General features: G+C 46.6%; 1 protein-coding gene across 1 annotated transcript in view; it reads left to right on the top strand.

Moving 5' to 3' along the window:
* The window catches only part of LOC137310347 (zinc finger protein 420-like), a 37,046-nt gene continuing 21,418 nt past the window's right edge, over positions 1–15,628 (top strand). The window contains exons 1-2 of the mRNA XM_067978199.1: positions 1–57; positions 3,418–4,550. Of these exons, the coding sequence (XP_067834300.1) occupies positions 3,529–4,550 (1,022 nt within the window). The 5' untranslated portion in view covers positions 1–57; positions 3,418–3,528. The remainder of the gene's footprint in view (positions 58–3,417; positions 4,551–15,628) is intronic.

The following is a 15,628-nucleotide window of genomic DNA, read 5'->3' as shown; positions in this document are numbered from 1 at the left end:
ACGGGGGCCGTTGTGGGGTCGGGCCGAGCGTCGGTCGAAAGCCCGAAATCGGTGACGGTAAGTGAGTTTTCGCCCCTCCACCGATCCGATTGAAAGGAGTGGGAGCCCGGTGAGATAAAGAAAGGTTTAAAAAAAATATAACAACAAACCTGAGGCGAGGCCCGGCCCGGCCCGGCCCGGCCCCGCCGACCGTCCGCCGGGCACCGAAACGCAGCGGCTTCAAACCGCCCGAGTTGCGCGAGCCCCGACTGGCGGGCCACGTGATGGGGTGATTGACGTGAGGCCGCGACCAATCGGGAGCGAGCGGGGCGGGGCCTTGGAAAGAGGCGGGAGATTCAAAGAGGGGAACATTCCCTGTGCCTGCAGCCTGGTCACAGTAATCGTCACAACATTATCGTTTCATTTTATTTACGTTTCCTTTGGTTTTTATTTTTATGATTTGTGTTCAAAATCATGAAGGGTTTAGCAAAATCACGATTAACGGTTCAGCAAAATCATGAAGGATTTAGCAAAATCAGGAAGGATTTAGCAAAATCACAATTAACGCTTTAGCAAAATCATGAAGGATTTAGCAAAATCATGATTAACGATTTAGCAAAATCATGATTAACGGTTTAGCAAAATCATGATTAACGGTTTAGCAAAATCATGATTAATGCTTTAGCAAAATCATGAAGGTCTGAGCAAAATTTTGACCAGAAACTTAACTGGACCAGCCACGTAAATACTGTGGCTACAAGAGCAGGTCAGAGGCTGGGTATTCTGCGCCGAGTGACTCACCTCCTGACTCCCCAAAGCTTTTCCGCCATCTACAAGGCACAAGTCAGGAGTGTGATGGAATACTCTCCACTTAACTGGATGAGTGCAGCTCCAACAACACTCAAGAAGCTCGACACCATCCAGGACAAAGCAGCCTGCTTGATTGGCACCCCATCCACCACCCTAAACATTCACTCCCTTCACCACCGACGCACTGTGGCTGCAGTGTGTACCATCCACAGGATGCACTGCAGCAACTCGCCAAGGCTTCTTCGACAGCACCTCCCAAACCCGCGACCTCTACCACCTAGAAGGACAAGGGCAGCAGGCACATGGGAACAACACCACCTGCACGTTCCCCTCCAAGTCACACACCATCCCGACTTGGAAATATATCGCCGTTCCTTCATTGTCGCTGGGCCAAAATCCTGGAACTCCCTTCCTAACAGCACTGTGGGAGAACCTTCACCACACGGACTGCAGCGGTTCAAGAAGGCGGCTCACCACCACCTTCTCGAGGGCAATTAGGAATGGGCCATAAATGCCGGCCTCGCCAGCGGCGCCCACATCCCATGAAAGAATTTTTAAAAATTATGACGGGTTTAGCAGAATCATGAAGGATTCAGCAAGTCATCAACGGTTTAGCATTAGCGGAAGGGTCGAGAACCAGATTATATAGATTTAAGGTGATTGGCAAAAGAACCAAAGGTGACTTGAGGAAAAACCTTTTTGCACAGAGAGTGGTTAGGATCTGGAATGCACTGCCCGAGGGGGTGTGGAGGCAGATTCAATCACGGCTTTCAAAAGGGAACTGGATAAGTACTTGAAAGGAAAAAATTTGCAGGGCTAAGGAGATAGGGCAGGGGAGTGGGACTAGCTGGATTGCTATTGCATCGAGCCGGCACAGACTCAATGGACCAAATGGCCTCCTTCCGTGCTGTAACCTTTCTATGATTCCCCTTAAATGCATCTATGCTTGGTGCCTCAACTACTCTTTGTGGTAACGAGCTCCACATTCTAACCACTCTCTCGATAAAGAAGTTTCTCTTGAAATCTCTATTGGATTTATTAGTGACTATTTTATATTTATGACCTCTAGTTCTGGTCTTCCCCACAAGTGGAAATATCGTCTCTACGTCTACCGTATCAAACCCTTTCATAATCTTAAAGACCTCTATCAGGTCACCCCTCAGCCTTCTCTTTTCTAGAGAAAAGAGCCCCAGCCTGTTCAATCTTTCCTGATAGGTAGAACCTCTCAGTTCTGGTAACATCCTATTAAATCTTTTTTGCACCTTCTCCGGGGCCTCTATATCCTTTTATAATATGGAGACCAGAATTGTTTACAGTACTCCAAAGTTACATAGAATTACAGAAACTGGCCATTCGGCCCAACAGGTTTATGCTCCACACGAGCCTCCTCCCTCCCTACTTCATCTCACCCTATCAGCATATCCTTCTATTCCTTTCTCCCTCATGTGTTTATCCAGCTTCCCATCCAGACTAGGAGTCTTATCCTCTCTAAGTTTGATTAGTTTATCAATTATCTCCTCTCTTTCTATCTTAAATGTCTTTATATCTTTTTTGATCTGTTCTTCTAATGCCATGCCCACCATGTTCTTCTCCTTGGTAAATACCGAGGCAAAGTAATTTAATATTTCTGCCACTTCACTGTCATTACCTGTGTGTTTATAAGTTTAACATAACTTCTCTGCTTTTCAATTCTATCCCTCTAGAAATGAACCCCAGTGCTTTGTTTGCTTTTTTATGGCTTCGCTACTTTTAGTGATTTGTGTATCTGTACCCCCAGATCCCTCTGCTCCTCTACCCCATTTAGACTCTTATTATCCAAGCAGTATGTGGCCTCCTTATTCTTCCTGCCAAAATGCACCACCTCACACTTCTCTATATTGAAATTCATTTGCCAATCATATGCCCATTCTGCAAATTTATTAATGTCTTCCTGTATTTTGTCGCAGTCCACTTCAGTATTAACTATACCCCAATTTGGTGTCCTTCCGAGTCCAAATCGTTTATGTAAATGGTGAATAACAGTGGTCCCAGCACTGATCCTTGTGGAACACCACTTCCCGCCTTTTACCAGTCTGTGTAACTACCTTTAACGCCTACTCTCTGTTCTCTGTTTTGCAGCCAGTGAGCTGTCCATCCTGCTACTTGTCCCCTGACTCCACATGCTCTGACCTCAGTCATGAGTCTACTATTCGGTACAATATCAAAACAACATTCTCAAAGCAGAATTTCTTGCAGCTCTTGAAAGGAAGCCGTCATCACCCACTGCAATAAATCGAGGAAACTGTTATCAAATGTAACCAGGGACTAAAACAGAACAAGACTGGAGGTCCGACTTAACAGCTACTTCACTGACTGTCAGCCTGGGCTAACTGGGTAGCACTCTCGCCTCCAAGATTGTTTATTATTATTAATTATCCACCTCCTGGATGAAAGCTGAGGTCTTATTTAGTATCTTTTTTCATTCCCTGACTCTCCGCTACAGACTGGCCTCCTTCATCCCTTAGCGGCCCTACTGGTACCCTGACTCTCCTCTTCCCACTGATGTGCCTGCAGAAAGCCTCTTTATTGTCTTTGTGTTTATCTGATTTGCCACGCACTCCCCCTTCTCCTTCTAAACCTATTTTACAGGGTATTAAAAGCCGAGGATTTACAGACTGGAAGCTCAAACCCAAACATCACGGTCAAGATCCGACAGAATCGCTCGATTCGTCAGGACCTGAATCTCATCGACCTTTGCACATGGAAGCAGAGAGCGCCGATCACAGTGCGGACAAACTGCACACGTGTTCCGTGTGCGGACGCGGATTCAGCCGATCGTCCAACCTGGAGAGGCACAAGTGTAACCGCACCGGGGAGAGACAATATCAATGTGGGGACTGTGGGAAGGGTTTCAACTACCCCTCCCACCTGGAGACTCATCAACGCAGTCACAACGGGGAGAGGCCGTTCACCTGCTCCGTGTGCGGGAGAGGATTCACTTGTTTGTCCAACCTGCTGACACACGAGCGAGTTCACACCGGGGAGAGGCCGTTCACCTGCTCCGTTTGCCGGAAGGGATTCATTTGTTCATCCAACCTGCTGACGCACCAGCGGGTTCACACCGGGGAGAGGCCGTTCACCTGCTCCGTGTGCCGGAAGGGATTCACCAATTCCTCCAGCCTGCTGAAACACCAGCGGGTTCATTCTGATCAGAGACCTTTTCGATGTTCGGACTGCGGGAAGACCTTTAAAAGCTCCGACGAGCTGAAGATCCACCAGCGGATTCACACCGACGAGAGTCCGATCAGCTGCTCTCACTGCGGGAAGAGGTTTACGCATTTGTGTCACCTCCTGAGACATCAGCGTACTCACACCGGGGAGAGGCCGTTTGCCTGCTCTGTCTGTGGGACGCGATTCGCTCGAGCAGCCCACCTGCTGACGCACCAGCGGGTTCACACCGGGGAGAGACCCTTCACCTGCTCCGCGTGCGGGAAGGGGTTCACTCAGTCGTCCACCCTGCTGACACACCAGCGGGTTCACACTGACGAGCGACCCTTTAAATGCCCCGACTGCGGGAAGAACTTTAAAAGCTCCAGGGACCTAAAGATCCACCAACGCACTCACACTGACGAGAAACCGTTCAAGTGCTCGCACTGTGGGAAGAGTTTTACACACTCGTCCAACCTGCTGACGCACCAGCGCATTCACACCGGGGAGAGACCGTTCACCTGCTCCGTCTGCGGGAAGGGGTTCACTCAGTCGTCTAGACTGCTGAGACACCAGCGACTTCACAATTGACTGCGGTGGTTGGATTCTGGGGTCATTGCCGCTGTTAATCACATCCGGGACTGAACCACGTTCATTATGGCAGTTACGCTCCTCATGTTAATAGCCCCTAAAACCGTGCTGAAGTTTTACATTCTGTACCTGACAATCATACGGCACAGAAGACGGCCATTCTGCCCATCGTGCCTGTGCTGGCTCTTTGAAAGAGTTATCCAATTAGTCCCACTACCCCCCCCCCCCCTCTGCTCTTTCCCTACGGTACTGCAAATTTGTCCTTTTCAAGTATTTATCCAATTCCCTTTTGAAAGTCGCTACTGAACCTGCTCCCGCCGCCCTTTCAGGCAGTGAATTCCAGATCATCACAACTCGCTGCGTAAAAAAATTTCTCCTCGTCTCCCCCTCTGGTTCTTTTCCCGATCACCTTAAATCTGTGTCCTCTGGTTACCGACCCTCCTGTCAGTGAAAACAGTTTCTCCTTACCTGTTCTATCAAAACCCCTCATAATCCATGCCAAGGTAATCAGCTTTGTTCAAGATATGATGGTTTAGAAACATAGGAACGTAGAAAATAGGAGCAAGAGTAGGCCGTTCGGCCCTTCGGGCCTGCCCCGTCATTCAAAATGATCATGGCTGATCGTCTAACTCAGTACCCTGTTCCCGCTTTTTCCCCATATCCCTTGATCCCTTTAGCGTTAAGAAATATATCTATCTCCTTCTTGAATACATCTAATGACTTGGCCTCCACTGCCTTCTATGGTAGAGAATTCCACAGGTTCACCACCCTCTGAGTGAAGAAATTTCTCCTCATCTCGGTTCTAAATGGCCGACCCCGTATCCTGAGACTGTGACCCCTGGTTCTGGACTCCCCAGCCTTCGGGAACATCCTCCCTAAATCTAGTCTGTCTAGTCCTGTTAGAATTTTATATGTTTCGATGAGATCACCTCTCATTCTTCTAAACTCTAGTGAATATAGGCCTAGTCGACCCAATCTCTCCTCATAAGTCAGTCCTGCCATCCCAGGAATCAGTCTGGTAATCCTTCATTGCACTCCCTCCATGGCAAGGACATCCTTCCTCAGATAAGGAGACCAAAACTGCACACAGTATTCCTGATGTGGTCTCACCAAGGCCCTGTACAACTGCAGTAAGACATCCCTGCTCCTATACTCAAATCCTCTTGCAATGAACGCCAACATACCATTCGCCCTCCTAACTGCTTGCTGCACCTGAATGCTCGCTTTCAGCGACTGGTGTACAAGGACACCCAGGTCTCGTTGCACCTCCCCTTTTCCCAATCTATCACCATTCAGATAATAATCTGCCTTTCTGTTTTCACAACCAAAGTGGATAACCTCACATTTATCTACATTATACTGCATGTGCCATGTTCTTGCCCACTCACCCAACTTGTCTAACTCACATTGGAGTTTCTTTGCATCCTCCTCACAGCTCACATTCCACCCCAGCTTTGTGTCGTCTGCAAACTTGGAAATGTTTGATTCCGTTCCCTCATCCAAATCATTGATATATATTGTGAATAGCTGGGGCCCAAGCACTGATCCCTGCGGTACCCCACTAGTCACTGCCTGCCAGCCGGAAAAAGACCCGTTTATTCCTACTCTCTATTTCCTGTCTGTCAACCAATTCTCAATCCATGCCAGTACATTCCCCCCAATCCCATGAGCTTTAATTTTGCACACTAACCTCTTGTGTGGGACCTTATCAAAAGCCTTCTGCAAATCCAAATACACCACATCCACTGGTTCTCCCCTATCTATTCTACTAGTTACATCCTCAAAAAACTCCAGCAGATTTGTTAAGCATGATTTCCCTTTCATAAACCCATGCTGACTTTGTCCAATCCCGTTAATGCCTTCCAAATGTTCTGTAATCACATCCTTTATAATAGACTCACTACTGATGTTCAGCTAACTGGTCTGTAATTCCCTGTTTTTTCTCTCCCCTTTTTAAATAGTGGGGTTACATTTGCCACCCTCCAATCTGTAGGAACTGTTCCAGAGTCTATAGAATTTTGGAAGATGACCACCAATGTATCCACTATTTCCAGGGCCACTTCCTTTAGTACTCTGAATTTGAATCCTTGATGGCTGTAAGATTAGACCAGAGCTAATTGGTTACTTGTTCCAGACTTGTCAGATCTGAGGATGTTCCGGCCAATTGTTGGCAGAAGGGATTTGAAAATCTGAAATAAAAGCAGAAAATGCTGGAAACACTCAGGCAGCATCTGCGGAGAAAGAGACAGAGTTAACGTTTCAGGTCGATGACCCTTCGTCAGAACTGGTAGAAGTCGATCCATTTCTAGAAACATAGAAAATAAGGGCAGGAGTAGGCCATTCGGCCCTTTGAGCCTGCTCCACTATTCAATATGATCATGGCTGATCCTCTATCTCAATACCATATTCCCACTCTCTCCCCATACACCCTTGATGCCTTTTGTGTCTAGAAATCTATCTAGCTCCTTCTTAAATATATTCAGTGACTCAGCCTCCACAGCCTTCTGTGGTAGAGAATTCCACAGGTTCACCACCCTCTGAGTGAAGAAATTTCTCCTCATCTCAGTCCCAAATGTCCGACCCCCTACTCTGACGAAGGTTCATCGACCTGAGGCGCTAACTCTGTTTCCTTCTCCGCAGATGCTGCCTGACTTGCTGAGTGTTTCCAGCACTTTCTGCTTTTATTTCAGATTTTCAGCATCCGCAGTATTTCGCTTTTGAAAATATGAGTTACATTTAACGTTGGGCTTTTCCTTTAAGCACAAGGTTTGTCTCCAAAGGCTAGACAAAGGATGGCTGAAATAATAATTGTAAGTTGTTCTCCCTGCCCCCCCCCCGTCTGTCTGGGAAGCTGCAAAAAACACCTCACGCACAATGTGTTTAATCTCTGTCCCCGAAGAGAGCAATACAAAAATGAGAGGGTGAGGCTTTTTGGTAACAGAGGGCTGCGCAGGCAGTCGGGTATCAAAAGATAGTGCCAGTAGAAGATAGGAGACTGTACGGAGAAGAGATTCTACCCTCGGCTGTAGGACTGAATGCAGAAGAGTTATTCTGTTTAAGTTAAGTTAGGTGACATACTCAAGTGGGGCAGTGTAGCATGTTCATTGTTTTCATATCATCGCGTGAAGGCAAGTTTTACAGTTGAACTGGGCCAATGTAGCATGCCCGTTAATTTTACATCATCAGGGGAAGGCAAGTTTTACAGTTGAACTAAGTGAACCCGATCTTTGAAATGTGAACTGTTGTTTTGAATATTCGCCCGACTGAAAATGAAGTGGCTCAACCATCCGTACGAAGCCTCGTCTCACCGAGTGGTAACTTGGTTGCCTGTCGGAGAGATTGAAGAAATACACGTGCAGAAGACACGAGTATCCACTTCAAATAACAAGGGGTTGCTGTCGTACAAATAGATAAGGGGCAGTGTGAGTCAACTCCCCCTAAAAGACATTGAAACCAATTAAGGAAACAGCCAACTCCATTAAACCCAAGAAGATATTTACGGCAGACATGAATTCAGAACAAGGAACATAGGAACAGGAGTAGGCCATTCAGCCCCTCGTGCCTGCTCCGCCATTTGATAAGATCACGGCTGATCTGTGATCTAACTCCATATACCCGCCTTTGGCCCATATCCCTTAATACCTTTGGTTGCCAAAAAGCTATCTATCTCAGATTTAAATTTAGCAATTGAGCTAGCATCAATTGCCGTTTGCGGAAGAGAGTTCCAAACTTCTACCACCCTTTGTGTGCAGAAATGTTTTCTAATCTCACTCCTGAAAGGTCTGGCTCTAATTTTTAGACCGTGCCCCCTACTCCTAAAATCCCCAACCAGCGGAAATAGGTTCTCTCTATCCACCCTATCCGTTCCCCTTAATACCTTATAAACTTCGATCACATCACCCCTTAACCTTCGAAACTCTAGAGAATACAACCCCAATTTGTGTAATCTCTCCTCGTGACTTAACCCTTGAAGTCCGGGTATCATTCTAGTAAACCTACGCTGCACTCCCTCCAAGGCCAGTATGTCCTTCCGAAGGTGCGGTGCCCAGAACTGCTCACAGTACTCCAGGTGCGGTCTAACCAGGGTTTTGTACAGCTGCAGCATAACTTCTGTCCCCTTGTACTCCAGTCCTCTGGATATATAAAGGCCAGCATTCCATTTGCCTTCTTGATTATTTTCTGCACCTGTTCATAAGGAGTTAACTTTTATTGTATTTTTTTTCAAATCAAAGTGCACTCGCGCAAGTTCAGAAGGAAATATAGCACTTAGACGAAAGCCTGTAAACAATCGGCAATTGGTTAGCTTTCCTCAGCAATCGAGCAACACCTCACACCCAGTGCGTTGGAAAGCCTTTGATCCACGTCCGTCTGCAGATGACAACTCAGAGACCGAGACGCCGGCGGTCAGTCAGGTTGTTGAAACGGGAAAGCTGCGGAGCGCTCGGAACGAAGGCGGCAAGAAAGGTTAGAACGCAGGAGGGAGGGGGTCAGATGTGGAGAAGCGTGGCACATTCGTTATTTTTGTATTATTACGCGAACACCAGGGATCGAACGAAGTGACTCTGATCGTGACTCTCGCTCTGTATGTCCGCTCACTGAAATAAAGCAGCTTAAGGATCTGCCTCCAGCCTGTCCTCGCCAAGAGTTTACTCGGCCTGGTTTCAGAGAGACTGAACAAGTTTGCTTGCAAAGGACATGAATGGAGAAGTTATGTTAAACTTGTATAGAACCTTGGTTAGGCCACACTCGGAGCACCGTGCACAGTTCTGGTCTCCATATACCTTGGTTAGACCACACTCGGAGCACCGTGCACAGTTCTGGTCTCCATATACCTTGGTTAGACCACACTCGGAGCACCGTGCACAGTTCTGGTCTCCATATACCTTGGTTAGACCACACTCGGAGCACTGTGCACAGTTCTGGTCTCCATATACCTTGGTTAGACCACACTCGGAGCACTGTGCACAGTTCTGGTCTCCATATACCTTGGTTAGACCGCACTTGGAGCACTGTGCACAGTTCTGGTCTCCATATACCTTGGTTAGACCGCACTTGGAGCACTGTGCACAGTTCTGGTCTCCATATACCTTGGTTAGACCACACTTGGAGCACTGTGCACAGTTCTGGTCTCCATATACCTTGGTTAGTCCACACTCAGAGCACTGTGCACAGTTCTGGTCTCCATATACCTTGGTTAGACCGCACTTGGAGCACTGTGCACAGTTCTGGTCTCCATATACCTTGGTTAGTCCACACTCAGAGCACTGTGCACAGTTCTGGTCTCCATATACCTTGGTTAGTCCACACTCAGAGCACTGTGCACAGTTCTGGTCTCCATATTATACAAAGGATATAGAGGCACTGGAGAAGGTGCAAAAAAGATAACAGAACTGAGAGGGTAGGGTGAACAGGCCGGGGGTCTTTTCTCTAGAAAAGAGAAGGCTGAGGGGTGACCTGATAGAGGTCTTTCAGATTATGAAAGGGTTCGATAGGGTAGACATAGAGAAGATGTTTCCACTTGCAGGAGGAGACCAGAACTAGGGGTCCATAAATATAAGAGAGTCACTAATAAATCCAATAGGGAATTCAGGAGAAACTTCTTTACCCAGAGAGCGGTGAGAATGTGGAACTCGCTCCCACAAGGAGTGGTTGAGGTGAATAGTGGAGATGGATTTAAGGGGAAGCTCGATAAACACATGAAGGAGAAAGGAATAGAAGGAGATGCTGATAGGGTGAGATGAAGTAGGGAGGGAGGAGGCTCGTGTGGTTCATAAAGGCCGGCACGGACCAGTTGGGCCGAATGGCCTGTTTCTGTGCTGTGGACTCGATGATGCAGTTAAGGTTATAACGAGGTCGTGCTATCATAGCAGTACTTAAGGTACTTAAACTCCCAGAATAAAAGCTGCTCATTGAAGTGACTGACGCCACTGCACTCGAGATGGTATGAGTGGCAGACTAGAATTTCTAACAAGGATGTCCTGTGGCAAAACAGAAATAGAGACCCTGTCCCTTTTAAGGGCCTGACCCTCCCCCACTCCCCACTTTTCCTTATGCCTGAAACATAATAAAAACCCCAGGGAGAAAAATCAAGTATTTTTACCCCCAATTATTGAATAGTTTGATCCACAGAAGCTCCGGGGTGGGAGGGAGAGGGGGGTTCTGCTTTTATTTATGAAGTTAAAAAATCTTTTTATAAAAACCGAGCCAGTCAGTTGTGGAACAAACAGCCTTGTATAAAATCAGTGGAATAAACTCCCCCACAGCCTCCACTATGCTCCAGGCCCTGAACCACTCAGTTCTGGTATCCTAGTAAATCTTTTTTTTTGCTCTTCCTCCAGTGCCTCTATATCTTTTTTTTAATAATATGGAGATCGGAACAGTGCCCAGTGCTCCAAGTGTGGTCTAACCAAGGTTCTGTACAAGTTTAACGTAACTTCTCTGCTTTTCAATTCCATCCCTCCAGAAATGAACCCCAGTGCTTGGTTTGCCTTTTACTTAATGACCTTATTGAACATGCGTGGCTACTTTTAGTGATTTGTGCATCTGTACCCCCAGATCCCTCTCCTCTCAAAGGCCTTGACGTCCTTCGTAAGGTGTGGTCCCTTTAATTGACAGCTCACAAATATTTGTCCCTGCACCAGAAAGAAAGACTTGCATTTCTACCGCGCATTTCATGACCTCAGGACGTCCCAAAGCGCTTTACAATCAATTAAGTACTTTTGAAGCGTAGTCACTGTTACAATGTAGGAGACACGGTAGCCAATTTGCAAACAGCAAGATCCCACAAACAGCAATGTGATAAACGACCAGGTAATTTTTTTTTTTAGTGGTGTTGTTTGAGGGGTAAATGTTGGCCAGGAAGAACTCCCCTGCTCTTCTTCGAAATAGTGCCATGGGATCTTTCACATCCACCCGAGAGGGCAGTCTGGGCCCCTCGGTTTAACGTCTCATCCGAAAGACGGCACCTCCGACAGTGCAGCACTCTCTCAGTACGGCGCCGGGGGTGTCAGCCTGGATTTGTTGCTCAAATCTCTGACGTGGGACGATGAACCCACGACCTTCACCACTGGGAGGCGAGACTGCTACCCACTGAGCCACGGATGATAGAACATAAGAATGTAAGAAATAGGAGCAGGAGTAGGCCATACGCCCCCCTTGAGCCTGCTCCGCCATTCAATCAGATCATGGCTGATCTTCGACCTCAACACCACTTTCCCCGCCCGATCCCCATATCCCTTGATTCCCCGAGAGTCCAAAAATTTATCGATCTCAGCCTTGAATATACTCAACGACTCAGCATCCACAGCCCTCTGGGGTAGAGAATTCCATAAATTCACAACCCTCTGAGTGAAGAAATTCCTCCTCATCTCAGTCATAGGAACAGGAGTAGGCCATTCGGCCCCTCGAGCCTGCTCCGCCATTTGATAAGATCATGGCTGATCTGTAATCTAACTCCATATACCTGCCTTTGGCCCATATCCCTTAATACCCTTGGTTGCCAAAAAGCTTTCTATCTCAGATTTCAATTTAGCAATTGAGCTAGCATCAATTGCCGTTTGCGGAAGAGAGTTCCAAACTTCTACCACCCTTTGTGTGTAGAAGTGTTTTCTAATCTCACTCCTGAAAGGTCTGGCTCTAATTTTTAGACTGTGCCCCCTACTCCTAGAATCCCCAACCAGCGGAAATAGTTTCTCTCTATCCACCCTATCTGTTCCCCTTAATATCTTATAAACTTCGATCAGATCACCCCTTAACCTTCGAAACTCTAGAGAATACAACCCCAATTTGTGTAATCTCTCCTCGTAACTTAACCCTTGAAGTCCGGGTATCATTCCAGTAAACCTACGCTGCACTCCCTCCAAGGCCAATATGTCCTTCCGAAGGTGCGGTGCCCAGAACTGCTCACAGTACTCCAGGTGCGGTCTAACCAGGGTTTTGTATAGCTGCAGCATAACTTCTGCCCCCTTGTACTCTAGTCCTCTAGATATAAAGGCCAGCATTCCATTAGCCTTCTTGATTATTTTCTGCACATGTTCATGACACTTCAATGATCTATGTACCTGAACCCCTAAGTCCCTTTGGACATCCACTAACTTTTTACCATTTAGAAAGTACCCTGTTCTATCCTTTTTTGGTCCAAAGTGGATGACCTCACATTTGCCTACATTGAATTCCATTTGCCACAGTTTTGCCCATTCACCTAATCTATCAATATCCCTTTGTAATTTTATGTTTTCATCTACACTGCTTACAATGCCACCAATCTTTGTGTCATCGACAAACTTAGATATGAGACTTTCTATGCCTTCATCGAAGTCGTTAATAAATATTGTGAATAATTGAGGCCCCAAGACAGACCCCTGCGGGACTCCACTAGTCACATCCTGCCAATGTGAGTACCTACCCATTATCCCTACTCTCTGTCGCCTTTCGCTCAGCCAACTTCCTAACCAAGTCCGTACTTTTCCCTCGATTCCATGGGCTTCGAACTTAGCTAACAGTCTCTTATGTGGGACCTTATCAAATGCCTTCTGGAAGTCCATATAAATAACATCCATTGACATTCCCCTGTCCACTACTTTAGTCACCTCTTCAAAAAATTCAATCAGGTTTGTCAGGCACGACCTACCTTTCACAAATCCATGCTGGCTCTCTCTGATTAACTGAAAATTTTCGAGGTGATCAGTCACCCTATCCTTAATTATAGACTCCAGCATTTTCCCCACAACAGATGTTAGGCTAATTGGTCTATAATTCCCCGGTTTCCCTCTCTCTCCTTTCTTAAAAAGCAGAGTGACATGTGCAATTTTCCAATCTAGAGGGACAGTTCCTGAATCTAGAGAACTTTGCAAGATTATAGTTAGGGCATCTGCAATATGCTCACCTACTTTCTTTAAAACCCTGGGATGGAAACCATCTGGGCCTGGGGATTTGTCACTCTTTAATGCTATTATTTTCTTCATTACTGTTGCTTTACTTATGTTAATTTTATCGAGTCCCTGTCCCCGCCTTTACCCAGCGAGTGACGTCGCCCTGACCCCCGGAAGGAGTGAAAGAGATAGAGAGAAAGACAGAGAGGGAAAGAGAGAGGGATAGAGAGAAAGATAGAGGGATAAAGAGAGAAGAGAGGGAAAGAGAGAGAGGGATACAGAGAAAGATAGAGGGATAAAGAGAGGGAGAGAGAGAGAAAGATAGAGGGGAAAGAGAGGGATAGAGGGGGAGATAGTGAAAGAGAGAGGGATAGAGAGAAAGATAGAGGGATAAAGAGAGGAGAGAGAAAGAGAGGGATACAGAGAAAGATAGAGGGATAAAGAGAGGGAGAGAGAGAAAGATGGAGGGATAGAGAGAAAGATGGGGAAAGAGGGATAGAGAGGGAAAGAGAGAGGGAGAGAAAGATAGAGGGATAAAGAGAGGGAGAGAAAGATAGAGGGATAAAGAGAGGGAGAGAAAGGTAGAGAAAAAAATCAGTATTAGTTTTCTTGGGATTTCCGGCATGTCTTAAATGTCCGACCCCTTATCCTGCGACTATGCTCCCTAGTTCTAGACCCTCCAGCCAGGGGAAAACAGCCTCTCAGCATCGACCCTGTCAAGCCCCCACCCCCCCACTTCAGAATCTTATATGTTTCAATGAGATCACCTCTCAATCTAGGGCTCCTAATTCTGTTTAAAGCCAGAACAGAAAGGTGCAGTTTTGTTTTTTAAAAAAATAATCAATTAAAGAAGCTTTTTCCATTTAATGAAAGACAGTGCAGTGTTAAAAGTGTGAGGGGTGAACCCTCACAGCCTCCTCGCCCCTGCCCCTTTAACAGCTGCTGCAGACAATGGAGGGAGAGAGAGGGAGAGCTCCATGCACCTACGTCACCAGGGCAAGTCCCGCCCCCACCGCGCCCTCTGATTGGTTGGAGGACCGTTCCCCACCGCTCGGTCCTCCCAGCCGATTCCCGCTCTCCCGATTGGTTCACGTCCGACGTCAATCAAACCGGGCCTTCCGCCCGAGGCCGATTGCGGAGTGAGAAGCCTGAACCGCGGCAACAGACAGTAACAATCGAATTGTTTTTTTTAAAAATGAATTAAGAATCTCTTACATTAAAAGGAATGGACGAATGCTTTGAATTAATAAATTCCTTTTGTTTAAACCCCCGCCCCCCCCCCCACCGAGGGCGGGAAGCGGTGTGCGCCTGCGCAGTCCCGCTGCCTTTGACCCCGCCTTTACCCAGCGTGTGACGTCACCCCGCCCCTGGAAGGAGGGAAAGAGAAAGAAAGATAGAGAGAGGGATAGAGATAGAGAGAGAGGGAAAGATAGAAGGATAGAGAGAGAGGGATAGAGAGAAAGATAGAGAGAAGGATAGAGAAAGGGAAAGATAGAGAGATAAAGAGAGAGAAAGATAGAGGGATAAAGAGAAAGAGAGGGATAGAGATAGAGAGAGAGGGAAAGATAGAAGGATAGAGAGAGAGGGATAGAGAGAAAGATAGAGAGAAGGATAGAGAAAGGGATAGAGAGAAAGAAAGAGAGAGAGGGATAGAGATAGAGGGAAAGATAGAGAGAGGGATAGAGATAGAGAAAGATAGAGGGATAAAGAGAGAGAAAGATAGAGGGATAGAGAGAAAGAGAGGGATAGAGATAGAGAGAGGGAAAGATAGAGAGAAAGAGAGGGATAGAGAGAAAGATAGAGGGATTGAGAGAGAGATAGAGGGATTGAGAGAAAGATAGAGGGTTAGAAAGATAGAGAGAGATATAGAGAGAAAGATAGAGGGATAGAGAGGGAGATAGAGGGATAGAGAGAGATATAGAGAGAAAGATAGAGGGTTAGAAAGATAGAGAGAGAGAGAGTCAGAGAGAGATAAAGAGGGAGAGTCAGAGAGAGGGATAGAGAGAAAGAGGGATAGAGGGAAAGATAGATAGAGAGATATAGAGAGAAAGATAGAGGAAGAGAGAGAAAGATAGAGAGAAAGATAGAGGGATAAAGAGGGATAGATAGATGGAGGAATAAAGAGGGATAGATAGATAGAGGGAAAGATAGAGGGATGAAGAGAAAGATAGAGGGATAGAGAGAAAGATAGA

The sequence above is a fragment of the Heptranchias perlo genome, unplaced genomic scaffold (assembly GCF_035084215.1).
Source record: "Heptranchias perlo isolate sHepPer1 unplaced genomic scaffold, sHepPer1.hap1 HAP1_SCAFFOLD_244, whole genome shotgun sequence".
NCBI lineage: Eukaryota > Metazoa > Chordata > Chondrichthyes > Hexanchiformes > Hexanchidae > Heptranchias > Heptranchias perlo.
The sequence above is the reverse complement of the archived record's forward strand: the minus strand, read 5'-3'. Positions and strand labels throughout refer to the sequence as shown.